The following is a 27,182-nucleotide window of genomic DNA, read 5'->3' as shown; positions in this document are numbered from 1 at the left end:
CTTGCAGCGTCGCGGGGCCCTGGCGCAAGCAAATAGGAGGATCCTGGCAGCGGGCGACGGCGGCGTATGTCATTGCTTCCAGCTAGTACTGCGGCAATCGCGGCTGCACCTCAGGAACTCGGAGTGACTGCTGAACTTTTTGGACGATGTCGGCGATTCAGTTGGCCTGAGGCTGCTACCTTGGCGATAACTTCTGCAATTCCGTGCGAGTTACCACCCCTCTGCTGGTGTTATGCAGCTCGCCGATGCTTAGTTCTTGAACAGTGTTCGGACAGTGCCTCAACAGTCAGTGTTCGGCTGTTATATTGCCTCCATGGCATATCAACTGTCTAATCAATGTTTGTGACCTCGAAAACAATTTAAGCAAGGGTATTGGGCGGGTTGAGTATCAATCCTTGCGAGTTACAACTCTGCTGGTGTTATGCAGCTCGCCGATGCTTAGTTCTTGAACAGTGTTCGGACAGTGCCTCAACAGTCAGTGTTCGGCTGTTATATTGCCTCCATGGCATATCAACTGTCTAATCAATGTTTGTGACCTCGAAAACAATTTAAGCAAGGGTATTGGGCGGGTTGAGTATCAATCCAGCGAACAGTTCTTGCTTGGCACCCCTCTTTAAGTGGCGAACGTTTTCCTCTTCTGATATAAAGGGCTCGGTGGGTAGAATCTTGCCAGTCATCTCCTCTCTGAAAATCGCGATTTTCTCATTGGATGGTTTCCCTCAGGCATCAAGCAGGTGTTCGGCTCTTTCTTTTCGTACCACGCTCGTGAAAGTGTTCAAGAAGGCACTGCGAAAGGGGTCCCATGTCATCAGGATTGACTGTCGATTCTCAAACCACGTTCGGGCGGCATCCTTCAAAGAAAATTACGCACGGCACAGCTTGTCGCCCTTGTTCCGTTTGTTGAACGTGGCGCCCCTCTCCTACGTTTTCAACTCGATTTCCGGGCCTTCGAATGAGGTTCCGCAAAAGATTGGCGTCTGCCTAGGACGTTGCAGCACGACGGCGGACGCTGGGGCTGTCATTATGGTTGTTTACTTGGCCTTGATTTTCGGGGCCTTCTTCGGGTGAGGTCTGTACTCCGGCATCAATCGCTGCAGCCTGCAGCTAGCTCTCGGGTCTCTGGTGACGTTGGTGCGTTGTCCTTGCTGTTCGGGCTTGGATCACGGTTTTGAGGGGACGTTCGGTACATCAACACCGAAGCACCTCTACCTTCTGTCTCGTGGCAGGGATGGTGAATAACACAGTAGCCAAACTGTGAATAACGAAACTAACTTTTTATTGGGTAAACTTGCACCCGCATAGGTAAGTGACACTCGGAGCACAACAATATCGATGAACAGATTTATGCGATCCTCGAAAATCTACACAGCGGGTCAAGCGCGTCGGCTTTTATAGAAGACTCATAGAAAGTTACAGGTTACAGGGTAATTGCTAGTGCCCGCGTGTTTTCCTTGAAATACTACAATGTTCGTATCCCATCAGCAATCAGATTATATAAGGATTGGCAAGAACATACAGAATCGATAGATTCAATGATAATGTTCGAGTGAGCTCCAAACCGCACAGGAGTGTCTTGCGTTGAATATTTGTTAACCGATGTAAAGCCGTCACCATAAATATATAAACAAGTGCAAGTGTCAATATTGTCCATATTGAAACTGGTAAACTTGAAGTTGGAGTTGTACCAAGGGTGGTAAGGTTTCCAAGTCCAATATGCCCATCATCTTTAATTAACTTGACTTATTCTATCTTCTGTGATTATTCTCTCCAAGGCATATCTTGCGATGCTTTTGAACCTAGTCACTCGTTACACATAGAGCTTCTGTATTCAATTGGCATTACTTCCAGTTAAGTTTGCGTGGCTGCTTGGATGCTCTAGACTTCTGTGTAAAAATTTTATGTAATCTACGAAATCTTATTGTAGTTAGTTCTAACTTGAATACTTCGCATTTTCTTGAATAAATTTTAGGCCAAGATAGTTATGCCCGTTGATTACAGATACGACGCACGTCTTAATATTGACCCCCAATACATAAAAATAAAGTTATTATCGTACTATGACACTTGCGCATCATGTTCGTGGCATCTTCAGCCAACGGGCCACTGCAAAAATATTTTAACAAGGTGCTAAACATAAGCCTGAATAATTAAGATTAAATTACGGGGTTTTACGTGCCAAAACCGTGATCTGATTATGAGGCACGCCGTAGTGGGGGACTCCGAACGTTAAGACCACCTGGAGTTCTTTAACGTGCAGCTAAATCTAAGTACAGAAGTGTTCTCGCGTTTCGCCATATTGAAATGCGGGCGCCGCGGCCTGAATTGGATCCCGCGAGCTCGTTCTTTGCAGCCTAACCCCGTAACCACTAAGCAACCACGACGGGTGCAAGCGCAAACAATAGAATTTGCAAAGAACAGCCTTCTGGGAATCGCGTTGTCTCAGTAAGGTTGTTTATCAACTCGTTTTATTGTCGATACGTATAAAGTTCTCTCATGGAGTAGTCGCGCGCAATATGTTACGTTATGCTTGGCATTCCGGCATTTGAATGAAGTGAATGAAATGAATCTACAGTTTGCGGAATCTTTGATGATGACCAAAAACAGTGGTTGTATTGCTGGATGAGGGCGTTGAGCTACTCTTGCTTCTCTCTGGACAATAAAGAAAACTTGGACAGTCGAGGCAGTTGGCCAAGGCTCCGAGAGGACGAATGCATTGCTGACCGGAGCAACTCCTTCCTTGTATGTGGTTTTCGTGTGCATTAGTGTAGGTGCCTATACTCCTCACTGAATTACCTGCGCTTTTCCTCCGAGAAACTCCGTGATTCCCCTGGTGATGCCAATTTCTTAGTCGAGCAGCAAAAGAATTGCTCATTCTCTACAATGGTATTGCTACGGGAATAACGTGTATTTACAAATTATTGCTATATACAAGGTTGCAATAGCCACAAGCAGCGGCGACTGATAGGCTTTCGCGCGCGCCTCTGGCCACTTCGTCGCCATCGTCTTCGTCCGAACGACATTAACAGCCCGTTCACCAGGAGTGAGAGCACCGACCCAGTGCTTCTTAGGACGGAAAAGAAGGGCCCGTTACATATGGATTTAGTCTCACTACGGGCACGATAAAAGAGGGCGGTGGCGTAGACGGCGCTGGCTCAACGGTAGCTTCGATTTCGTACGTAATGCCGGCGACTTGATGCAGCACCCTGTAAGGGCCGTCGTAGCAGGACAATAACTTTTCGGAGAGGCCGATGCGGCGGGAGGGAGACCACAATTGCACGAGGGCATCTGGGGAATAACAAACGTCCCTGTCGCGACTGTTATGCAGGGCTTTTTGAGAAGTCAGGGTCACTTCGAGCCCTTCGCGGGCGATCTGGCGAGCTGTGTCGACACACGCTATTGCATCGCGAACATGCGCAGTGGATGAGCTTACAGCAGTGGGAAGTAAAGTATCGAGAGGAAGATGCCCAGAGAAGTTGTAGGCGAAAGTAACATAAAGCGAAGTATCATCCCAATCACGGCGGTTGTGGAGACGCACATTGAAAACATACTGGTCAGAGTTTGGTTCAAGCGCTCTGTGAGCACATTTGTTTGTGGGTGACAAGTTGTTGTGAGCTTGTAGGGGGTAGAGCATGAACAAAACGTGCCAGCCTTGCTTAGTCAGCAGCAGTCGAGGAGCACCATGATTGATGCAAGATGATGTCATGAACAAGAAAGTCGTCGATATTCGTAGCGCAGCTAGATTGGATGGCGAGGGCAATGCCGTGTCGTGTGGCGTAGTTGTTAGCGACGGCAGCCCACTTGTTTCCTGATGTCGAGGTTGGAAAAGGACCAAAGTGGAGCCGAAACCGTAAAAACGTTTGGGCGGCAATGTCAATAGGACGAAACAGACCGGCAGGTAGCATAGCTGGTCGCTTGCGGCGCTGGCATTGATTGCAGCTAGCGACATATCGTTGCACGGAGAGGGAGAGACCATGCCAGAAGAAATGGCGCCTGAAGCGATTATAAGTACGGGTGACACCAAGGTGACCAGCAGTCGGCTCATCCGAAGCTGACGGAGGACAGCTGACTGCAAATGAGCAGGCACTGCTAGGATGCGTTCAGGGCCGTCAGTATGCATATTGTGGCGGTATGAGGTGCCGTCGTGAAGGCAGAACAAGTGGAGTGAAGGGTCGGGTGATAGAATGTAAAGGCGAGTCGCGGCGTTGTTCGTCCCGCATATAAACATAGTCTGAGATAGACAAAACGCAAGCGTCAGTGCCTTGCTCGGGGGCATCAGGGGAATCCACGGATGCCGTGACTGGCAATTATTAATCGGCATCTTGACGAAGCTGACTGGACTTGTGTAGAACCGAAACGGAATATTCTTGAAGGCGAAGAGCCCAACGACCAACGTGGCCTTAAGGGTCTTTGGGCGAAGGAAACCAACCGAAGCCCTGATGATCAGTTGGACGGTAAAGGCGCGGTCAAACTGGTAGGCACGAAAGTTCGCGAGAGCGCGGACAAGAACAAGACACTCGTTCTGTGATTAATTCTTCTCCGGAGCAGACAGGAGGCGGTTAGCGTAAGGAATATTGCAGTCGTGTCCGCCCTGACGATGAGTGAGGACGGGACTATTCCATGGCTGCTGGCATCTCTGCGAAGTTCTGTGGGTGCAATCGGATCGAAATGCGCTAAAATAAGAGAAGTCGGGAGGGCATCAATAATTGTTGAAATGCAGTAGCTCGGGGCGAGCCCATCTAAAAGCAATTTGTTTTAAGAGCGCAGCTCTTTGGCACGCGTTCCCGCGTTTCACGTCGCCCTCGGCCTCGTTGTAACCAAGGTCATCATCCGCGCATCATCCTAGCTGCGCGCGCTCCTGGCGCCATCTTTCGCACACGCCGCGAGCCTTGCTCTCTTCACTCCTGTTCTTTGCTAAGGAGGCAGGCATCCTTCCTTTCACCTGATACGTTACCCCTATCTTAGGCCACGGGCAATCCCTTTTACTGAAAGTTTCAATCAATCGATCAATCCTCCAATGCCACCCGCGGCAATCAGAGCGCCGGTTCGGTGGCGGCTGACCTCTATGATGTTCTGCTGCACAAGCCGAAACGCATAGCCGCCGCCGTTCGGCACTGTGTGTACCCGGACGCTGCCAATGCGCTACGACGCACCCAGCGTCGACGGACGCTCGCCCGCGCGCCGATAACTTCGGACTATAAACGCACCTTCAGTCGCTGCCATCTCTTCAACGCGCAATGTTCGTATGCACCCACGCGCTACCTCCCACGTCCTCACGATAAGCGAGTCAGTTGCGCCAAGCTAAGCACCGTTTGCGGCGGCTGGTGCGAAATGTTCCGCACGAGACGGATTGTCCAAGGCTCACAGACCGTCCATATACTCAATATGTGAAACAGCCGAAAGAGCTTAAGCGCTGGGCTCAAATTTCACATTAGAAGGAAACGTGATTGTCACCAAATGCTTTTGAGGAGTGGAGTAAGAGGACGCGCAATGTCAGCGAGATTGCGGATAATGCGGCGGAAGTGAGAGCACAATCCAACGAAGCTTCGTACGTCTTTAGCCGAACAAGGAATAGAAAATTCTTCACCGCGCGAACTTTTTCAGGATCGGGCTTGACAGCTGCCGCGTTGAAGACATGGCCAGGTAAGGTTATTTCACGGCGTCCGAAACGGCATTTTGCCGCGTTGAGCTGGACGCCGGTATTGCGGAATACTATGAGAATCGCGGAGAGGCGCTGAATATGGCTGTCAAATGTTGGCGAAACCCACTAAGTCATTGTCAAGCTGGCACAAGCAGGTTGACCATTTCAAGCCACGAAGAAGAGAATCCATCACGCGCTCGAACATGTGGCCGACGCGTCGCAAAGACCGAAATACATGAATTTAAAGTGGTAGAGGCCATCTGAAGTTACGAATGCGGTTATTCGCGGTCCAGAGGGTCAAGGGCAATTTGCCAGTAATCGTAGCGAAGGCCAGTAGATGATAAATATTGGGCGCCGTGAAGACAGTCGATTGCGTCGTCTATACGGGGCAAGGGATAAACTTCTTTCCTCGTCATCGTGTTTAGGCGTCAATAACCAACACAAAATCGCCAGGTGTTGTCCTTCTTGAGCAGCACTACAGGGGCGGCCCATGGACTAGACGACGGTTCGATGACGTCCTTGGCCAGCATTTTGTCGACCTCTTTTTGAATTATGGCGCGTTCCACAGCAAAAACGCGATAGCGCACTGGTGAATCCCTTTAGCATCGTAAGTATGGATGATGTGCTGAACCACTCATGTTTGTCCTAAAGGGCAATTTCGCAGGTCAAAGATATCGGCATAACAGCAAGACCCGACGAAGATTGTTCACCTGCGTGAGCGGGAGATCTGCAGATATCATTTTTTTAATCGGCACAGAGCTACACGATGTCTCTGTGAGAGCCCGAAACACTCCGAGGGCCGTCGTCGGCTAACGTAGAAGTGTCGCCTTCCTGTAACGACGACACCGTGACAAGCACGATGCCGACAGGTCGCATATGCGTAGAAAGTTCAAAGTTCAAAATAGGCAGGCAGCTTTAGTTTTCGCGCAAGGTGACCACAGTGTGCGGGAGGACGACAGAGTGCGTCAGGACCGCATCGAGAATCGGTTAGTCTACGTATTCACCATCGCACTGAGGAGGCACGTATTGAGACGTACATAGCGGATTGTGATGGCAGACGAAGGAACTGTACAGAACATAAGCGGCTGAGAGTGTCAGATAATACGTGGCCGTCAAAAGGCAGTTTCAGTTGCAGCCCACCTAAGCAGCAGTCCATAAGGGCAGAGTGCGTCGAGAGAAAGTCTAGGCCGAGGATCACGTCGTGAGGATGCTGTGCAACAACGGCAAACGAAGCAGTGGTCTTATGGCCACAATGCACTATGGGGCAGTGCACATTCCCAGAACAGCAGATGGGCTGCCATGAGCGGCCTGTACTGTAATCTGAACAGCAGGCGTACAGCTTTGCGGCGCGAACTACGGAGAGCAGTGCTCTTTATTAAAATCTGCGCCCCGCTGTCTGCGAGAGCCGTAACGGTTACGTCGTCTACTTCAATGTTTAGAAAGTTTCCGCGCGTACACTCTTTGCACAGTAACGTTTATTAAAGGGGTATATTCTCACAGATTTGTGCATCTTTAATCTATATGTTAAACATCAACCTTTACAAATTTAACTTCTATTAAAGGTCAATAGGCGTGCACCTAAACTAGAGGTTACAACACTTCAACCTCTAGCATAGGCATACAGTATTGAGCGCCTTTGCCTAAATATAGAGGTTACTTGCTACAGTATACCGGTTGAACCATTAAAATGTTTACACAAAGCGGCTAGCTAAAGGTCCCAGACGGACAGCGCGCTGCGCATGCTCCGTATAGCCGGTTTCGCCTAGCCACGGGGACACGGCTCTTCTTTCTTTTGGGCTTCATTCTGCTTGCGCCTCTTTTTTCTTACGCGCTTCTTTCTGCGGCCGTATTAGGTAGCCTACAATCATGCGCGGAGAAATGTGCGCTCTCGCGGAGTACTCCCCTTGGTCAGTCCTTTTCGGACGCTGCCCTTACGCACGCTTGCGCTTTGAAATAGTTCACGTGTCCACCTCGTGCGGTTTCCAGGGCAAAGTGTGCCCCTGTGTCCCTCTCAGCCTAAGAAAAAGAAATCATTGCATTTTGCAGGCAACTTTGACCTTACGCGTACCGCAACATCTGTTCGCCCTCAAGGATATCAACACAATATAATGGCACCTACTCCCCAAAAAGGTGCAAGAAAGGTGAGCGCATGAGCCACATAAATTTCTTTACTTTCGAATAGCGTATTATGAGTGACAGTCTCATATTCTTTTGGGTTACAATTGTGCAGCTGTTAACCAATATATCAAGCAAATTTTCATTTTGCCAACGTCAAGTGTCCCGACCGTTGGGTCGCACTGTTGCTGTTTTTCTTCTCCTGCTCATGCATTTGTTTTTACTCGGTGGATTGCTCCCAAGGTATCATTTAGCATGCGAAAATGAAAAAAAAAATCGAATTTCAGCTGACTGATTTCCTTCTTTTAATTTTTGCAGGCTGAATGATGCCTTCGGAACAGTCCACAGAGTAAACGTAAATGCATACGCAAAAGGAGAAAAACAGCAACAGCACGGGTCAAGGGTCTAAACGCTTGAACTCGTTGAAGTGCTGAAGTGTTGAAGCGTTGAAGCAATAATTTTCTTTATTAATTGTTTAACAGCTACACAATTGTACCCAAAAAGAGTATGCTCAGTCACTTACTATGCCATTCGTAAGTAAAGATCTGTTCTCCCGCGCTCACCTTTCTTATGTTGTTTTGAGGGGTAGAGAGCATTTTTTCACTACATATCCTTGCGGTCGAAGAGGAGATGCTACGGCTTATTTAAATTCTAAGTTGCCAGCAAAACGCAGTTTTTCATTTTTTACCTTCTGCTGAGAGACACAGGTGCACCCTTTGCTGTGAAAACCACACGAGGTGGACAGGTGAACTATTTCGAAGCGCAAGCGCGTGATGAGAGTGTCCAAAAATGACTGGCCTAGTGGCGTCCTCCGCGAGGGCTCACCTTTCTCCAGCCACGGTTGTAGTCTGCTTAATCCTTCCGCGGGAAGACGCTTGCAAGAAAGAAGAGGCACAAGCAAAGGGAAGCGCGAAAGAAGGAAATGAAGCACCTATGCTGTTCGGCGACAGCTGGCTGGGTGTACCATGCACTGATTTGGCCTTTCTAGTACAAAACCCCAGAGGTGGCGCGTCGCCGTAGATACGCCGCGCCCGGCTCGGCGGAGCGTGTAAAGAGTGAGGCCCATAGAAAATTGAAAGCAAGAAAACCGCTCAATTGAATGGGGTAACAAAAGGTTACTTCCATTTAAATCACTTAAATATTTGTATATCAGCCAGCAGAGGGGTATTGCTAGTATCCCTTCGGATTTCTGACGAAATGACACTCCAAGTGAGATAGTCTATTGCTCAACATTTGAGCAAATATGTAACGGTAATGTTCCCAACAATACAGTTCAAAACACAATATAGTCTTTTAGCAGCGCTACGGAAAGTACGGTATACGGTACGGTATTACCGTTCTGTCTTACCGTACCGCGTCGACCGAAAACGTTTTAGCTGTGCAGGTTGCTCGACACGGAACGGTAATATGACGATGATGATCGTGACTATTGCAAATTAAAAGTGCTGCGTGCCGAGACCAAAATAGTTAGTTTATATATATGTATTTATATATATACATATATGCAAAACGTCTATAAACCTTTGACTAGCAGCATTTAATTTTGCTGTCAAGCACAAGCCTCCTTTTATAGGTGCGTGCATGCGCCCGTGGTTAGCCGGTTGGCTGCTGGGTCACTGCGACGGCTTACTGTACGTGGTTAGGCTTCTGCAGGACCGCGTTGCAAGTCTGCGTTGTATTGCAGGTTTTTCTCTTTGGGCACCGCATAGATGAAGTTGACTAAGTGCCAATGTCACATCGCGGCCTGTTTAGCGACGATCTCCTACTGCGCTCTCTGTCATGCAGAGAAATAGACGACATTTGTCTCCTGCAACCGGAGCCAGCGCCACGCCGTAATTTATACGACCGCGGTTTGCTGGATGTGGAGGCGATGGACAGCGACGAGTTTTACCACTTGTTTCGCTTTCGAAAGATGGACTTGGCAGACCTTGCATCGGCTCTGCTGATTCCCGAAGAGGTCGTCAGCGCCCAGCGCGTCCGGGTTCCAGGCAACGATGCGCTCTGTATGACACTTCGACGCCTGGCCTACCCCAACCGTTTGTGCGAGCTGGATCTCTTGTTCAACAGGCACAGCTCTGTGCTGTCAAGCGTCGTGTCTTCAGTACTAGCTCATATAGAGCACTACTTCGACCACCTGCTGGCTGACATGACTACGCACAAGTGGCTAAACTTGCTCGCCGTCGAGAAATTCTCCGAGGTGAGTCGGCCTAGTAAAACTCCTTCAGGCACGAATCGCGATGGACTGTCGATACATGAGTCACATTTACGCAACTTTATTCGAAGGTACCGGACACTCCATAAACAGACGTGCATTAAGATTAAATTCTGCATTGCCTAATGATTCATCATAATTACAGTCTATCTATTGTTCAGTCAGTAAAGTTGCTTTTCTGCATAACATTCAACAGCTCGAAGTACATGCACATGTTAAGCGTTACGAGAAATGAAAAGTTCCGTTGAGCGCGGCACGTTGGACGCGCCATCCGATGCCTCGGCCTCACGGGCACTCGATCGAAATCAAGCCCAGTCTGCATCGAAATTCTCGAGTGAGATTCGCTTTTTTGCGTTACTCGCTGGATGGAGCCAGTCACGATCGAGAAACTTGTAGTGCCTTAGGCAGAATGGTTGCCTGTAGCAATATCTAGCAGATGGAAGTGAAAGGATGCAGGGGGCTCATTACACCCACAGTTCGATGCACGTTGCTTTTTATTTGCTACCATTGGACATGTTGGGCAAAACAAATGGCGACACCAATGTGCACATCATGCGTGAAGGAAAAAATCTAAGCTTAATTTTCTTGAGGGCCTCGCTCAAATAAGTCAGTTAAGCTGTTTCACCTTGTCTGCTTCCATTTTTAACACATCAGAGAAGGTGCACGTCAAAATGTGCTGGTTGCACATTAGAAAACTTGGGGAGGGAGGGAAGGGGGGGGGGGGGGTTATGTTAGCATTGCAAGTGAGGAACTCGCTTTGACAAGGTTTGCTCACTTTACCACCCTTAACTTCTATGCAACAACATATCTTTTCAACCTTCCTCCTGTGCTCAATCTTCAGGCTGTTATTCTTTTTTTTAGGCTGTCCATGCAAAGGGTGCCCCACTTGATAATTGCTGGGCCTTCATCGATGGAACGGCACGTCAGATTTGTCGCCCAAAGGTGGACCAGCAAGAGCACTATTCAGGGCACAAGAGGCACCACGTGCAAAAATATCAAGCGGTGATGTGCCCAAATGGCATAGTTTGCCAACTGGATGGGCCTTTCAAGGGACGACGTCATGATGCGGGTAAGTGCGTGTGATCCAAAAGCTCGAGAAACTGTGCGCATGTAGTTGCACAGGTAATTGAACCTCTGTGTTAATTTACTTGCGGTGTGCTTTCAGACATTGGTACCAAATTTGCCAATCTTTTTATTTACTTCATGGAAAAATAGCTGCTTTCATTTATGATTACTGAAAGCTCTGAACTAAGTTTGTTGGCATTTGAAGAGCTCATTGGTTTTATTTCTGGCTTGTACACATCAGGCTTGCTGTACAACACCACAGAAGTGCATATCTTAGTGGTTTGAAACTTGACCCTTAGATTGTTGGCCTTACAGTTGAAATATGTGGCGAGATCATAAAACAGAGCCACTTTTCAGCCCATGAGTCAAGAATAGTGCATCACTGTTCCATGAGAATTAGTGTGGCAACGACTGGCTTGAGACAACCTAAAATGTCAAGTGAAAATAGAAAGAGGGAAACGGGCATCGAGTTGTGGAAAATTTAATGCAGGAAAACTTCATATCTGCACGTCTGTCGTGCTTTGGCTGTAGCAATAAAGCTATCGTACAGCACGGTGGAGCAATGGGCCACTTTATTTCAGCAGGAATAAAACAGTTGTTGCAGTAACTGTGTGCTGGCAGACCTGCACATTGACCATTCAAATATACATGCATCTTCTGCATATCGACATCTTGACAAGCACAAGAGTTCGTTTCTAAACAACGGACCTGGCAAAATGCCACATGGGAACGGCAGTGTGTCTTCCAATCAAATCGAAGAATGTTTATTATTTGCAAAGGTGGTACATATTGGGTGAAATATACGGAAGGAGGTCCCATAGCTCATAGCCTCAAGGCGACCTGTTTTGAGGTGCATGAAGAAAGTTGGAGTCTAAAATAACACATAGGAAGGAACATTGCTTAAGAGCACATAATTTAAGTTGTTGGAATGTCATTGCTAGAGAGTAGGCTGAAGTTTTAAAGGTAGAGTTAAAGATCATAAATGTAGTTTTACATTTATTAATCTGGAGAGTTGAGATTCCACCATTCTGTCAAGTTGTTGAGGTCAATAATGTATGTAGTTTGGGAAAGAATTGATGAGTCTATTCCTACTATTGTCCTGTCATCTGCATAGAGCATAGGTGTGGAGTTAAAGACAGTTGGCGATATCGCTAATGTAGATGACAAAAAATTCATGCAGAATTTGCTCAGGTAGCTCTCTAATTATGCGGAAGCATTGTGCCACTTGCTTATCTCCACGCAGCCTGGTGTCATTATCAGCATTATGGAACTTCATCTGACCAGTATAAACTCTTATCAACCTTCATTGATTGTTTCCTGCACGTTTGATAGCGAACATAAGGCAGGTTTAATTAAGATAGAGTTCATTACAGCACTTAAACCCAAGATCATTGGTGTTAATTAACTTATGGTTAATTTAGCAAAGGTGTTGCAAAACCATCACTACATTTGCTGAGGGGGATATGCAGTGTTTTATTGATGGTTTGAATGCTTGTTTTGAGCTTGTTCTTTATTGAAACATATGATGTTCTGTGTTGTATGGGTGATTTGAATGAATGTATGCACTGTTCGCCTCACTTTGCTCAGTGCTTGTAGCCTCTGCCTTACATAGGTATGAGCAGTTGCATTTTTTGCTTGCTTAAGGGCTATGAACCATTGCTTAAGGGGGTATGAGCCATTCATTGTCTTATGTGATAAATTTCTCATAGGGTAAGCACAGAAATGCTTACGCACTTAATCGAAGCGGTCCACTTGTAGAGCTTTTAAGTAAGCCTTTTGTCGTAACATTGCAGTAAGAGATTACTCCAGGAATACAAACAGTTATACCCCTGTAAAGCGGGCAAGTTAAATGCACTTATGGGGGACGGGACTTTAGGCTACGTGGTGCTAAACGGAAAAACAAAGCGCTCACAGTTAAAAAAAAAAAGCGACAGCTTAACAACATGTTTTTTGAAAGTGTAGATTAAAAAGAAAAATCTTCAAAAAAGTTACTCTTTTACATTGTGTTATAGATACAACCCAAATTTTAATATTTTATTTGCAATATTGGGTGACCCAGTTTGATTTAATATCGGTCAAAAAGGCTTTGTCGGCGCTCAATATTTCCTGACCAGACGGGTTTCTGTTGAACTGTTGAACCCTGGAATCTACATAGGTCTACTTAATAATGAAATATTTGTTTTAGTATGTGAATGTAAAGTGCATCACCACTGTTTCTGCACGATCTTAAAAAAACATTCTTGCATTTCAGGCATTCTCAAGGAAACCAAGCTCTACGAGAACCTTGAGAAAATCACAATGGACAGGAAGTTTGTCATTTATGGCGACCCAGCCTACCCGTTGCTCCCACTCCTATACAAGCCATTTGGAGGCACTACCCTGCAGCCTTATGAAGCGTTTTTTAACAAGGGCATGAGCAGGGTGCGACAAGCTGTGGAGTGGGGCTTTGGCAAGGTTGCCACAGAGTTTGCTTTTGTGGACTTCCACAAAAATCAAAAGATGTCATATCAGAGAGTGGGGCGCATGTACTGTGCGGCTACCCTTCTTGCCAACTGCCATACGTGTCTGTATGGCAGTCAAGTGTCTGACTTTTTTGATGTTTGCCCCCCGTCACTTGACGAGTATCTGGTGCCACATTCCATATGAGATTTTACAGCTAGAATCCCCTTTAGAATACTTGAGCAAATGTCCTTAGCATTTACTTGTGCAACAGAGCATCACTAATAATGTTAAGGATGGCATGTTAAAGGGACACTAAAGGCAAATACTAAGTCAGTGTGGACTGTTCAAATACCATTTCAGAAACCTTGCAACACTTGTTTTGAGCCAAGAAAAGACTTAGTTTACGAGAAAATTGCATCTTAAGGGCCCAAATACCTTTTTCGAAATTAATATCTCCCACCACCCAACTGGGGGAGTGGTGACGTTACATACGCCTTCACCACCCTTTGCTGCCGTCGGTGAGTAAAACGGCACCCGGCAGACGGCGGTACTAAGCCAAGGCAGAGTAGTGGATTTGCCACTGCAGCTGCTTTTCGGTCAAGTGGCGTAGACCACTCGGGAATCCCGCAAAATCACGTGGAAGGTGAATTCTCTGCTACTTGCATTTTGTGCGAGTTTCGCAAGCCAGCAAAACCAGCGCAACACTATGCGATAACGAAACTACTGAAACGAGAAAGTGTGGGCTGGGCAGAGTCGAGCGAAAACATAAGCCTTCGACCGCCTCTGTAATTATCAAGGGCAATTTCAATTAGTTCTTTTTTCTAAATATGAAATAGAACTGTACAAGTAGCACTAATCTATCACTTTATCTTGACTTAATACTTGCCTTTAGTGTCCATTTAAGTGCACGCAGACAGCAGATGTTTAGCTATGTTGCATCATATAACCTTCGAAGACCAGCTATGTCGTTGGCTGATTTTACGTTTGAAAGATGTTGCAGTGCCGTCTAATGGTGCTGAATAATTCTTGTTCGATCGCTGAACCTTTCCTTCAACAGTACAATGGCATCTGCGTAGCATGATTCGGACGTGGGCAAACCAGAGATTACTGCTGCTGCATCAAAGCATTGAGGCAGATGGCCTGTTCACATTTTCCCCAGAAGCCTGTCCACCTATTGAGGTCCCCCTTGAAAGTTGTGAGAAGAGGTTTATTAGCGGCTTATTATGCAAAGGGCACAGCGACCTGGATTGGCGAGGCAGCCTCAAGCACCATCCAAAAAGGTGCCGCAACTAGCAACGTGAGCAGAGTCGAGCTGTGCGTTTTAGCAGGGGAATAGCGAACTAGCTGGGTCCTGTTCCTGCGTACAGCACCAGTGTCGGTGTTAATCCAGCAGGACCGAGGCTCATCAACTGAGGCTTGTACTGTCACTTTGCACTTGAAGTCTGTCAACCAGACATCTTCGTAGAATAGATCCGGCAGGTAACAGACTCCGTGACGTCTGTCAAAGTCTTTTCTTTTAAGTTTCCGGGACTGTTCCTCGAACTTCCGAAGGCTCTCTTGATCCGGCAGTTGGGGTGACAGCTTGGTGGAATTAAGAGGAAACTTGGTTCTTAGCTGACGACCCATCAGTAGTTCCACAGGGCTATACCCATTCTTCAAAAGAGTCGACCTGTAAGCTAGAAGGGGCAAGTAAGGGTCTTTAGTTTTTTTCATGGAAGTGTTGATTTTTACCGCAGCCTCAACAAGTTAATTCCTCTGAGGATAGTGAAGGCTAGAGGTAATTTGCTTGAAAGCGTAGTTCTGAGCGAAGAGTGAAAACTGAGTTGACGAAAACTGCGGGCCGATGTCGGAAACCCCTTCCTCAGAAATCCCGTGGCGTGCAAAAAATGACTTGCAGTGGTTGACCACAGCTGCAGACATGAGCTTCTCGAGCCGAGCCAATTCAGGGTATCTTGAATAATCTTGCAATAAGTTGTGCCACTCGTGTGGCTGGAAGAAGCTTTCTGTCTGGACCATGTAGCTGGCAAGGAGGAGCTGAAAGAAAAAGTCTGCCCCTTAAGTACTTGCTTCAGTAGGACTGTTTCGTCGGTGCCCGTGTCAATTTTGAAATCTACTGGCTGACTTTGAACCAAGACTTGCCTCTCACGTTACAGCATCAGACGTCTTGATTACTCCAAGTTGCGTTTCGACACAATCGAGGCGCCGCAACATGCATAAGGAGGCGTAATGACCCTTTTACCGGCAATTTCTGCAGACTTGCGAGCGTGCTGGGCACAGAGTACGAAGGTGACACTCTTGACCGCACCAACAGCATGGTTTCTGCATGCTGTTTTTGCCGTAGGATGAAGATGGCTTGTTTGCCCCACGTGAATAGCTGCCGCTTTTGTCCTGTTTCGAAGTATCCGAATTGGGGAGCGGACGCAACTTTGTTCACACATAGCACTTTCTGGCGGAGCTCGACTCATTGCTGATGGATGCTCTCAATCTGGTGGATGGACTCAAGAGCCTTCTGAAGAGGGAGGTCTGCGTCGAGCTGTAGCCTGGTGCAAAGCTGCTTTTCTTTTATCCGAACTATGAGGCGGTCGCGCACGAACTCTTATCAAAGAGCACCGAACTCGCAGTCTTTCGAAAGTGTGTGCAGCACAGTAACAAATTTTTGGCCGACTCACCGTCTTATTGCAGTCTGGTGTTGAATCTGGCTCGTTCAAAGGTTACGTTGCGTCACAGGATAAAGTATTTGTGGAACTGCTCCACGACTGCATCGAATTTCTTGAACTTCTCTTCAGAGTGAGCAAAAGTGGCGCAGATTTGCTCGAGTCACTCGCCCATGATGTAGAGTAGCGCGTCTACTTGATGCTTCTCGGACTTTATGCACAACTCTGAAGAGGTTCGGCAACGTTGAAATCCTTGTTTCCACTTCGGCCACTTGTTCGGTGACGAAAAGTTGAAGGCATCCGGCGGTCGAATTACGAATGACGCCATGGCGTTGGATGTTAAGGGTTCGCTTTGCTTGAGTACCGAGATGTGCATATAGGAAGCAGCTCACCGGCGGCGTTTCGTTGCTGGTATCGTTTACATGGAGGAGGACTAGGAGCCGATGTCCACTGGTAGAACCCGTTCTTCTGACACCATGTTGTAGGCAGGAAGGAAGAGCGAAACGGCCAGACGAGGAGTTACATACGCACATGTTTAATGGTCTCTCGGATATGTTCTAGCTCAAGAAGAACAAGAGCACTCGCTGCCAGATCACCGACCACGCGCAGTCACGGGGAACTATGTCTCCCCGCTTTCACTAAATGGCCGCATGTACAACAGAATGAACTTCTGAAGTGGTGCAGGAGATGAAGGTTGACACGTTCGGCATGTGTGATGGGATCGGGGATGGCACTCGAGAACACATCCTTGGACGTCTCCTCAAGTGCCGAAATGGATGGAGTCGACATCGAAAGTGTCTCTGGGGACGTCAACCAAAGATGAAGAGTTGAGGTGTTCCACGAAGCCAAGGCATTCACTAACGAGCAGCATAATAGGTGCACAGAGGAGATTGTAAAAGTATATATTGCTGCAGCTGCCAGCGATCTCAAGCATTGCGAAGGGTAGTGGTAGAGCTTTATGGCTGATGAACACTTTGGACGGCGTGAAGAGGACTGTTGCATCAGTGATGACATCGCAGGATATGGGTACGACGGCGAAGGAGCCAGGCGGAATATCTATCCTCGCGCATGGCAGGTTTAGAAGGGCAGTCACGATCTTCGTACAATGGTGCATCACACAGAGGTGAAAATTCAACTTCAGTGCGTGCGCAGTCGATTACGGCTTTATGACGGGACAAGAAGTCCCATCCGAAGATGACGCCATGCGAGCAGGCAGGAATAAACTCGACAATATAAACAACGCCATGAACAGTTACTGAGAATGGCAAGGCAGTCGAGGCGGTCTAAAAAGATGCCAGCAACCAGCAGCGTGAGCAGAACCAAGCCGTGCGTTGGCGATGTGGCTGTGCAGTGAGTCTTCTTCATAGTTGAGACATACAGCCGTGGCAATCGGGGTCCTACAAATGTGTCTGGAGTCTCATGTCTGGTGGGCCTTACGGCTATGCCTAGGCATCGCAACCACTAGCAGCATAGGAGGCGACAGAGCGAGTCGTGGCAAGCATCAAAACATTGCAATGTTCTGCCATTGCGTAACCACTACCTGCATCATGATATCACGACACTTATATACACTCCAAGATGTAAGGCACCATGCTGGAAGTGTTGTACTGCAACAATTTTTCAATAATCATTATTAAAGGATAGGAGAAAAATTGAAATACTGCATTGTCATATGCCAGGATGTAAGCCAAACTGCCCCCTTAGCTGCAACTTGCATCTGCAGATGACGATCCTTCCATGCCCTCTCTCCTGCCATAGCACAAGCAATGTATTACTTCAGTGTTGCAAGCCCTGTGTCCCCTTCTGGCTTTATATGCTTATGCTTACAGTTGCACATTGAGCGCCACAACTGTTAACTGCCAGAGCGGCATTGATATGGTTGTATGTTCATAAACACAAATAAATTAACTACAGTGTTCGAAGACTTCCAATGCTTATTTGCTAGAATAGGTCATTCAAGATGTGCACCTCGGTCATCTGGCTTTTCTGCTGTGCTACTTATTTTAGGTTGCTTAGTGCAGTGTTAAAGTAGGTGTTCTGCAGGCTGCAATGACTGCTTGTATGCTTAAGCCTATAGGTATGCAATCAAAGTTGCACTTTGAGCACAACTGCTGTCAGAGTGGTGTTGATGTGGTTATGGTGTGCATTCATGAACACAGTTGAATGAACTACCATGTTTAAAGACTACCAATGTTTATTTGCTGGAACAGGTCATTCAAGATGTGCAGCTCCATCATCTGGCTTTTCAGCTGTATTATTTTAGTTTGTATAGCGCAGCACAGTGTCAAAGGGACCTTGAAACGATTTTGACGATTTTGTACAAACATACTGTGTTGTTTAGTAGGTCATCCTGATAATTAATTGATGCATCCGAGTGCTCCACATAAAGTCTGTAACTTATAAAGTATAAAGAATGTACATCGCTACCGATCGCAGCATGCCACTTGGCTGAATTTTCAGCTGCCCCTGACCATTTGATGCAAGTTTCCCTAATGACTCTAGTAGGGCGAGCTATCCAATTGGCTGCCCAGGGCACGTCATCAATAATTTTTCCAACTTTATGGTGAACAAATGCTCATTATAGTTGGAATGTTAGTTAATTTGTTTCTATGAAAAGCAAGTAACCAAAACAGAATGCTCTAGGGCAGTTTCTCACTGCACTGAAAAGCACTTCCGGCACAAAGCAAGTGTTGTTTGCTTGTGTTACAACATGCACTGTGTTGACGAGAGCCCTGCCGTCTGAGTTGATCTTTATTTTTATTTTTGCAAGCAGCACAGTTCTCCCTTGTTACATTGTCGCCCCCAAAACGTAACAACTGGCAATCTGTCATGCTGCAAGGCAGCAGACGAGCGTGGTGACTGCAGCACCATCGGGCTGTCGCTTGAGTTTATGCCTCCACCAATCCATTGAAATTCCCAGCTCACCTGTGGTGAGAGGAATACTGGACACACTCGGTGCTGCAACAGAATGCTTGCAATGCACACTGCTTCAATTGCTCTTGCTTGGGGTCGACTGTCATGCGGCTGGCAGAGAGGCTTCGCACGCGCGGTCCTAGACAACATGGTGTACTGTAATGGCGTGGAGCCAGTGAAGGCGGCGCTTAGCCCCGATCACTTCGCAACTGTGTTGAGAAAATGCATGGCTATGGAGAAGGGTAGCTGGTGATCGTTCGTAGCTCTCCTAACTCGAGATGCTTCACACAAATTGTGGTACGAATAATTAACTTCAGCTGCATACTACATGTCTACAGAATTTGTCCAAACTGTTTCAGGGGCCCTTTAATAGTGGGTGTTATGCAGGCTGCGATGGTTGCTTGTGAGGCGTCAGCAGCTACGTTATAAAAGTTGCACCTCGAGCAGTATTGATGTGGTTGCTATGTTGTGCCTTCATAAACACAGATGAGTGAACTACTTTATTGAAAGACTACTTTTATATTTGCTGGAAAAAGTTCAAATGTGCATGTTTTGTCCCTTTTCAAACTATCATTCAAGTCTATCATGCTCTGCTAATGGACAGCCTCTTGGGTAACTGAGGTAGTATAGAGCAACTGTTTTGGAAAGTTTGTCCCTGGTTTGATGTCTGGATCAGAATGAAGTTTGCAAGAAACCAGTATTGGGTTTCTCTTGTACCTTCATGATACAGTCTAGTGGATAATTATTTTCATTATTATTTCTTTATTTGACTGAATAAATTGTTCAGCATTTCCAGCTGCACTCGTTGATGCTGCATGTAGGCTTGGCGCTCAGCAGCCATGAGGCGCCTCTCCTCTGCGAGGGCCTCTTGCTCAATTTGGCGGAACTTCAATTCTTGGCGCCACTGTTCTGCTTGCGACTCTCGCTCCATTTGACGCTCTTGCATTTCCACTTCCTTGAGCCGCATCTTGTCGCTGTGCTGCTTTATCTGCAGCTCCAGCCTCCTTTCCTCAAGCTGCAGGCGACGGGTGTCAACTTCATACTCCCGCTGCGACCGCGACTCAAGATATGCAACTGTCATATCATTGTGCCGTTGCACACCTGCAAAGACAAAGAAGCAATTATGACGACTCAGCACCCATATGATTACAATTAAACCGCAGTCTCGTGCCAGTGCCGACTTCCTCGTGCCACATTCGATAGCACGAACGGTGTTTTTCTTTATCTGAGATCCAGCATGACGCGAGTGCTTGTTTGCACGACGGCACAACGCTCCTCTGGCAAGGCGCTGAATTTATGTTGATGTTGCTTTACGCGCGCATGCACAATGCGCTTCGAGGCCGTTCTGTTCTCTGAGGCTTAGGCCACTCAATGGAGGCGACGCACCGCCATGTTTGCGTGACGAAAAGTGGAAACACTAGTTGTAAACCAATACGTACGCAATAAGTTGGTACGGTTTATGCGAATACAAAACACATTATTTTCAGTGGCTGCTGAGTCGGGGATTTGACTTTACTACTTTTAAAACCATATTACTGTTTAAGCAGGTACGGTCTAACGAGGTTTTACTGTAGTCCTCAAAGGCTAATGTGCTTCGTGCTGAACAAATAAGTGTTGTTCATTGTGTCCCACATAATTCCGAGCACTTTGGGTGCACCAGATGAGGAATACACTGCCTTCTTTGCTAATGTCACAGCGTGTGGTTATGTTGGAGGATTGCCGATCCAACTGCATTTTTCATTGCCAGTCCTCTTGACAAGTTCATCCTCAAATGAAGGTGGTAAAGAAAAAGGTCAAAAAAATTGACTCGTCTCTCGGTGGACTACACTGTTTAGAAGACTGGTGTGTCATCGGACACTTAAATCTGCGAGATTCCCTTGTCCATTCCTTAGCAGTGCCTGGTGTGAGGCAGCCATGCCAGCTGAGTAAGCACACTGAGCTCGAGTAACAAACCCCTTCCGAAAAAAAACTTTGCATTAATCCTTGTATGTGCCATTGGTGTATGCTATTTGCAGTTTGTTGTCTTTACATTAAATATATGTTCGTGTGCCATTTATGTCACCGTTTCTTCCTTGTGGCATAAGAAGCGCCTCTGACTCTCATGACTTGCTTCCCAAGGCGTTTAATAACACAAGCTACTGTGTCATGGTAACATGTTTGGTCTTACCTCTTATTGGGGTCCGTCTGTTGTATTGTGGGGCTGGGTAGTCCCTACGCACACGATCCAAATAGGAGGGGGATCTTCTACTCTGGCTGGTTGGGTCCAGCTGATTTTCCATTACTGGCAGCTCTTGAGGGAAAAAATAGTGCCAATTGTTAGTTACGATGGCAGTGCATTACTTAAAGATTACACTGTACTGACGATTCAATATGTATGCTGGGCAAGGTAAGATAAGTACGGCCAGGCATGTCCGGCGACCATATGTGTTTTGAATGAAAATGCTATATTTGGCTGCAAAGTGGCAAGACAATACTCAATCTTGGTTTTGCACCAAAAAGATATGGAAGCTCCCAGTCAGGCAGAAGTGTCTCCTGCAAATTTCACTTAGCTGGCAATGAAGTTCTTGTGGCTATGGCTCTAAAAATATGAGTCAGTACCATTGATTCTTGCTAATTATTGCAGTGTACGACTGCTGTGATGGGGGGAAAAATCACGAACATGGAACATTGCAAAACATTGGTCAGTCAATTATATGACTGACACACAGGGTCCGCATGTGCTCGTGGTTACAGGTTATGTTCTTTTGCGAGACAAGATTACTCCAGGATAGTTACTCTTGACAAAACCACATTTTAGGGCGAATACACTTGGCACATATAAAGAAATTTCAAAAGCCTGTGGGTTAACAAAATGCATTTCTAGAACATCTCTGGTCTCTTGTTTCTGCTGTGGCAATAAGGCCAGGAACTGCTCCACAAAGCTGACTGTGCGGGTGCTCTTGGGCTAGGTCGCCAGACAAGAAAAGAAGCATGCTTTGGGACAAACAGGAGCATCTGTCTTGGCTATACAATCATATGGAATAGTCCAAATTCAATGGCATCCTCTCGCATCCTCTCCACTGTATTTCAAATGAACTGAACACAGGGCATGCTCTTAAGGCTTGATTTGAAGAGCAAAAGCTTCAAGCCATGTGACAATGCCCCACCCCTTTGTCGCTACACCCATGCAGATTTTGCTATTCCTGAACATCATTCTGGTACACCTGACATGCTGTATATTTGTATTGAACGGGCAGTGTTAGTGCGAAAAGGTAGTGGCATGTTATTCTTTAACCCCTTACTTGCCAATGACGAGATAACTTACCACCACACGGAGCATATACTTAAGCCGATGCTGAGTTAACTTGTGAACTATTGCAATTTAGGCAAAAAAGGTTAGTAAAAAATTCAGCAGAACTTTCAGAAAGAGCACAATATATGCAGGTCCTTAAAAATATTACATGCTTCTACAAATATTTCTTGAAATTTGTCACGGCATTAGGGGTTAAGGGGGACGTAGGTCCTCACCACCCCATTTTTTTTCTGTTAGACGAATAAACTTGTAGGAAGTATTTAATCTTGTGTGCTGATTACAAATGTGCAATTATATTTTTTTCTAAACTAATCTACACAAAGTCCAAATTTGGGATGTGATGGGGAAAAGAAATGCGGCTTTAACAGACAGACCCAAGGTTAGGTAGGAATATTCCTGCATGTTCATAGGTCCTACGTTGATTTTTAATGTCTGTACCTATTTTAGCTAAAGGTATGAACTTGTATAGCACAATTTTGCAAATGTGCCTTTTAGTAGATTCCTACAAGATTTTTAGATGTTGCACTGTGCTGAGGCACTGTATTTTGTTAGCATGCACTTTCTGACTCACTGAGTGACTGAAACGGGTAAAATACAACCGAGTGAATAGAATGAGTAGTAAGGGGACTGTGCCACTCCCAAAATTAGAGAAAAAACCAAAAAACACAGCGAAGAGTGCACGAATGTACATTTCACACTACGAAACATGCTAGCTTTCTTTTGAAGCAGCATTAGGGTTCATTTTTGGCTGCAAAGATGCTCCTTCATATGAGACTAAGATGCCTTGGCTATGGCGAACAGTTCTGGAATTACGAACAGAGCAAAATGGGCCATTTATTGTGGTTCTTATGGGCAAAGCTGAACATTTCGTAGGATACATTGTTGTATTCCTCAAGAACACACCATTTTGGGCTAGTTTTTAGCCAGCAGGTGGCACCATGATATGTAGATTAGTAATCATACTGTTTTTTTTTTTCTGTCTCCAAGATCGATATCCTCAAGACTGATGGCAGCAGCATTTTTTGAAGTTGCTAAACAAAATATCTGCTCACAGATATATAGGAAATTCTAAATATAGGTGCCACCTTCAAGGCATTGTTACCTATAATATGTTTTCATCCAAGTTTCTACAAAACGGCAGGCGAAGGACTGTGCTCCATGCACACATTTGTATTTGAGTAGCCTCTGAATAGCACCACAACATATTACGCAGGAACTTAGTAGTAAGCATATGTGACACAGATCTAAGAACCACGCATGGACTTGGATCCTGCTGTCGTGTGTGGAGACCCAGAATCTTATCCTCAGTGGTCCGGGTTCTGTGTAATTTCATGCAAGCAGTAATTGCGGCACTCGAACTTTGACAAGTTAAAGAATTTTTTATGCATCTGCTATTTCAAAACTTAATTTCATGGACATATTTGACTTATACCTACACTGTTGGAAACTACATTTGTTTACATGGTAAAAAGTTTTGTTGCAGTTTGTTGTGAAATAACCCTGTGACAAAAGGTTTATTCAGAACATTGTTCACTCACCTCTGAGTGGTGGCCGTGTGGTCGTGCATCGTCGAGCATTCTCTCGATTCTCTGTCGTGACTGCCCGGTCATGAACTATAAAAGATTACCATCGTGAGTGCACAAATGATATCATTTGCATGTTGTACTGTTATATGTTAAACTACCATTCTCCCACAAAAATAGCCAAGGGAATGCCAAATGTCTTGTAATCTCTCTTTGTAAAGAGGTTGCTGCTGCTCCTTGTTAAGAAGTGTCAGCTTGTATGAATAAAAATGGGAAACGATGTTCTGCTTCTGATCATTACAAGTTGTGTGCCAACTTAAGCTGGTAGCTCACTTTTTTGCAATAGCACGCAAAATGCACTGCCGAGTCACTGTGAGTCCTACACCTATGATACTGTACCTTGCAAAAAACAGAAACTAAAGCACCTGCAAACCCCCTGGTTTTCTCACAGATTACATAACAAAGGCCTATACTTTGGCAGTCTTGGTGCTGTGAGGTAGCATACAAGGGTTTATTGTCAGGTTGTCAGTTCCTAAGCTGGCTTTGCAATAAGTACTGCATTCAATATGTAGTGGTGATACGTTGAATGCAAACTATAAATTTTTTATTACTGAATTTTACTGAAACGCTTTACTAAGATTTAAAAAAACCAAAAGTGTTGTGTCATCGGACAAGTTAGCCGAGAGAATTTTGGGTGCATGTAAGAAAATGAACACTGTGTGTCCAATTTGCTTATGAGAGCCAAATCAGTCTTGTCAACTGACGTGATGAGCCCCAAGTGCATGGCTGCCAGGAAAGTGTACTAGAGAGGCACAAGTATCATCATCAGCCTGGTTACGCCCACTGCAGGGCAAAGGCCTTTCCCACACTTCTCCAACTACCCCGGTCATGTACTAATTGTGGCCATGTTGTTCCTGCAAACTTCTTAATCTCATCCACCCACCTAACTTTCTGTCGCCCCCGGCTGCGCTTCCCTTCCCTTGGAATCCAGTCCGTAACCCTTAATGACCATCAGGTATCTTTCCTCCTCATTACATGGTGGTGGTGGTGGTGGTGGTGGTGATGTTGAAGCAGGCGGGGTTAGCCTGGCATACATAGCCGGCAATTGTTCCGCCTGATCCTCCTTCGAGTTGAGATCAGGGGTGTGTCACCAGGTGTCGATGAGCCCCGTGTCTCGCAGGAAGGCTATCAGCAGTCGTTGCGCTCTCTTCCTGAATGCCGCGGGCCCTCCGGGGAAAACATAGTCTTCAAAGGTCCTGTGCATGAGACCGCTTTTTTGCAGGTTGTCGACCAACGCTTTTCTTTCTGTATCAAACTGTGGGCATAGCCAAATGAAATGTTCGATGTCACCAATGTCACCACAGAAAACACAGAGTGGGGAAGCGCGAAGCCCAGTCTTGAATAACCAAGCTGGGGTGTATGCGGAGTCGGTCCAGATGCGGTATAAAAGCGTCGCTTGTTCGCGTGTAAATCCATGAGTCACACAGGATTCGTGTGGATTCTTGTGCATCTGTCTAAAGTGAAGGCGGATTGCATCCTTAGGGTTTTGAAAAGCTTTTGGAGCTTTCACTTTCGGGACACATGTCAGCGCTAGGCGTGCAAGGGCGTCAGCTTCCTCGTTTCCTTCAATTCCTACGTGTGATGGAATCCACTGAAACCTTATGTTAAATCCTTTGCTCGTGAGGTCGTCAATCAGTGCCAGAGACTGCCTTGTAAATTTCTCTAGAGGTAGGCCCCGATGTAATCTTTGTAATGCTGACTTGGAATCCGTCAGCCCCACGACATCTCGTGCAGAAAAGGCACGTAGTTTCCGCAAAGCCGCGGTGATTGCGGCGCTTTCTATTGTTGTAGAGGAAACTACGCGATCCAGTCGGCCAGACCATGACACATCAAGGGATGGTATGCAGAATGCCGCTGCACAGCTATCTGTTTGTGCACACACCGAACCGTCTGTGTACACTTGTAGATGGCTTTGAAAGAAAGTGCTCAAGTGGTCCAGCACAATAAACTTGGCTTCGGCAATTGAAATGGTGCGTTTCGTCGGTAGGTGGGGTACATTGAGGCTGCAGGTAACATCCGGAAAAGACCATGGCGGGTCAAGGCGACTTCGTTTAGGCCATTCCAATCCTAAAAATCGGAAGGTGTTCAGCGCCGCATGGAAATGTGAGCGAGTTCTTGATCTTAGCCGCCGGAGAAGCGCCGTGCCTGCGCGTGACTCGCCCAGCCTTAATAGCTGCGTCACCAAGGCCTGAGATGCCAAGAGGCGGAGTGGAAGAGACTCTGCCTCATTAGTGACTTTCTTGTTTGAAGCCGCCATTGGAACTCCCATCGCCAAGCGAAGTCCCTTTCTGTGCACTGCCTCCAAGCGCTCGAATTGACTCGATGACGGTGATATCAGAGGGAGCTGATAGAGAATGCGGCTTGTTATCAGTGCAGCGTTCAGTTTAAGCACGGATATAGGATTGTTTCCCCAACGTACACCTGCCAATCGACGAAGTGCGTTGATTCTTTGCACTGATGCAGCCACAACACTTTCGACCGCACCACGCCATAGTAGCTTGTTGTCGATGGTGACGCCCAGGAATCGAACATGAGTTGCACGAAGAATTGAATGCCCTCTGATATTCAGCGTCAGACGTGTTGACTTGCGTCTCACTCCCGGGAAAAGCATGAAGGCTGATTGTTCTGCTGATAAGGATAGGCCAAGCGTCGATAAGTGGCGATCGATAGTGGAGATTGCGGCCTGGGCTATCAGGGCCAAACGTTTGTGTTGGTACCCCGAGATCCAAATGCAGATGTCATCTGCGTAGATGGACATCTTAACTACCGTACGCCCTACTTTCAGGGCATCTGGAAGGCTGGCCATGGCAACGTTAAAAAGCAAGGGGGATAGGACACTTCCTTGTGGGACGCCGAGGGAAATGCGTCGCTTGACACTCATTATACTTCCCAGCTTAACTTGTACACATCGATCACTGAGAAATTCATGGACGAATCGAAGAGCATTTCCCGAAACGCCCATGGCTCGGAGTCCGTTGATGATGCCTGTATGAAGCACACAGTCGTATGCCTTGGCAACGTCCATAAAGATGGCGAGTGTGGAAAGGCCGTCTACGCGATGGTGCTCGATATGGCTTAGTAGATCCAAGACACTGTCCTGGGCACTCAACCGTGGACGAAATCCGGTCATACATGATGGCAGTCTATTTCCTTGCTCAAGATACCATGTTAACCTCGTACATATTAGTCTTTCCATCAACTTTGATACGCATGATGTTAGCGATACTGGCCGATATGAGGTGAGGTTTGCAGGATCCTTTCCGGACTT

The 27,182-nt window shown here is 46.5% G+C and overlaps 2 protein-coding genes across 2 annotated transcripts; one reads left to right on the top strand and one right to left on the bottom strand.

The window, feature by feature from the left end:
- Window positions 1-9,482: 9,482 nt before the first annotated feature.
- On the top strand, window positions 9,483-13,676 carry LOC126520417 (uncharacterized). The gene is made up of 3 exons (XM_050169337.3): window positions 9,483-9,950; window positions 10,827-11,034; window positions 13,282-13,676. The coding sequence occupies exons 1-3, from the start codon at window positions 9,483-9,485 to the stop codon at window positions 13,674-13,676; spliced, it is 1,071 nt and encodes a 356-aa protein (XP_050025294.3).
- A 5,890-nt stretch (window positions 13,677-19,566) lies between these two features.
- LOC126520418 (uncharacterized) lies at window positions 19,567-21,557 on the bottom strand. Its single transcript, XM_050169338.3, has 2 exons — window positions 21,207-21,557; window positions 19,567-20,140 (listed from the first exon to the last, which is right to left on the bottom strand). Exons 1-2 carry the CDS (start codon window positions 21,316-21,318, stop codon window positions 19,794-19,796), a joined length of 459 nt encoding a protein of 152 aa, XP_050025295.1. The 5' UTR covers window positions 21,319-21,557; the 3' UTR covers window positions 19,567-19,793.
- Window positions 21,558-27,182: the final 5,625 nt, after the last annotated feature.

The sequence above is a fragment of the Dermacentor andersoni genome, chromosome 9, assembly GCF_023375885.2.
Source record: "Dermacentor andersoni chromosome 9, qqDerAnde1_hic_scaffold, whole genome shotgun sequence".
NCBI classification, from domain to species: Eukaryota; Metazoa; Arthropoda; class Arachnida; order Ixodida; family Ixodidae; genus Dermacentor; species Dermacentor andersoni.
Note: the sequence above shows the minus strand (reverse complement) of the source record. Positions and strands in the feature narration are given on the sequence as shown.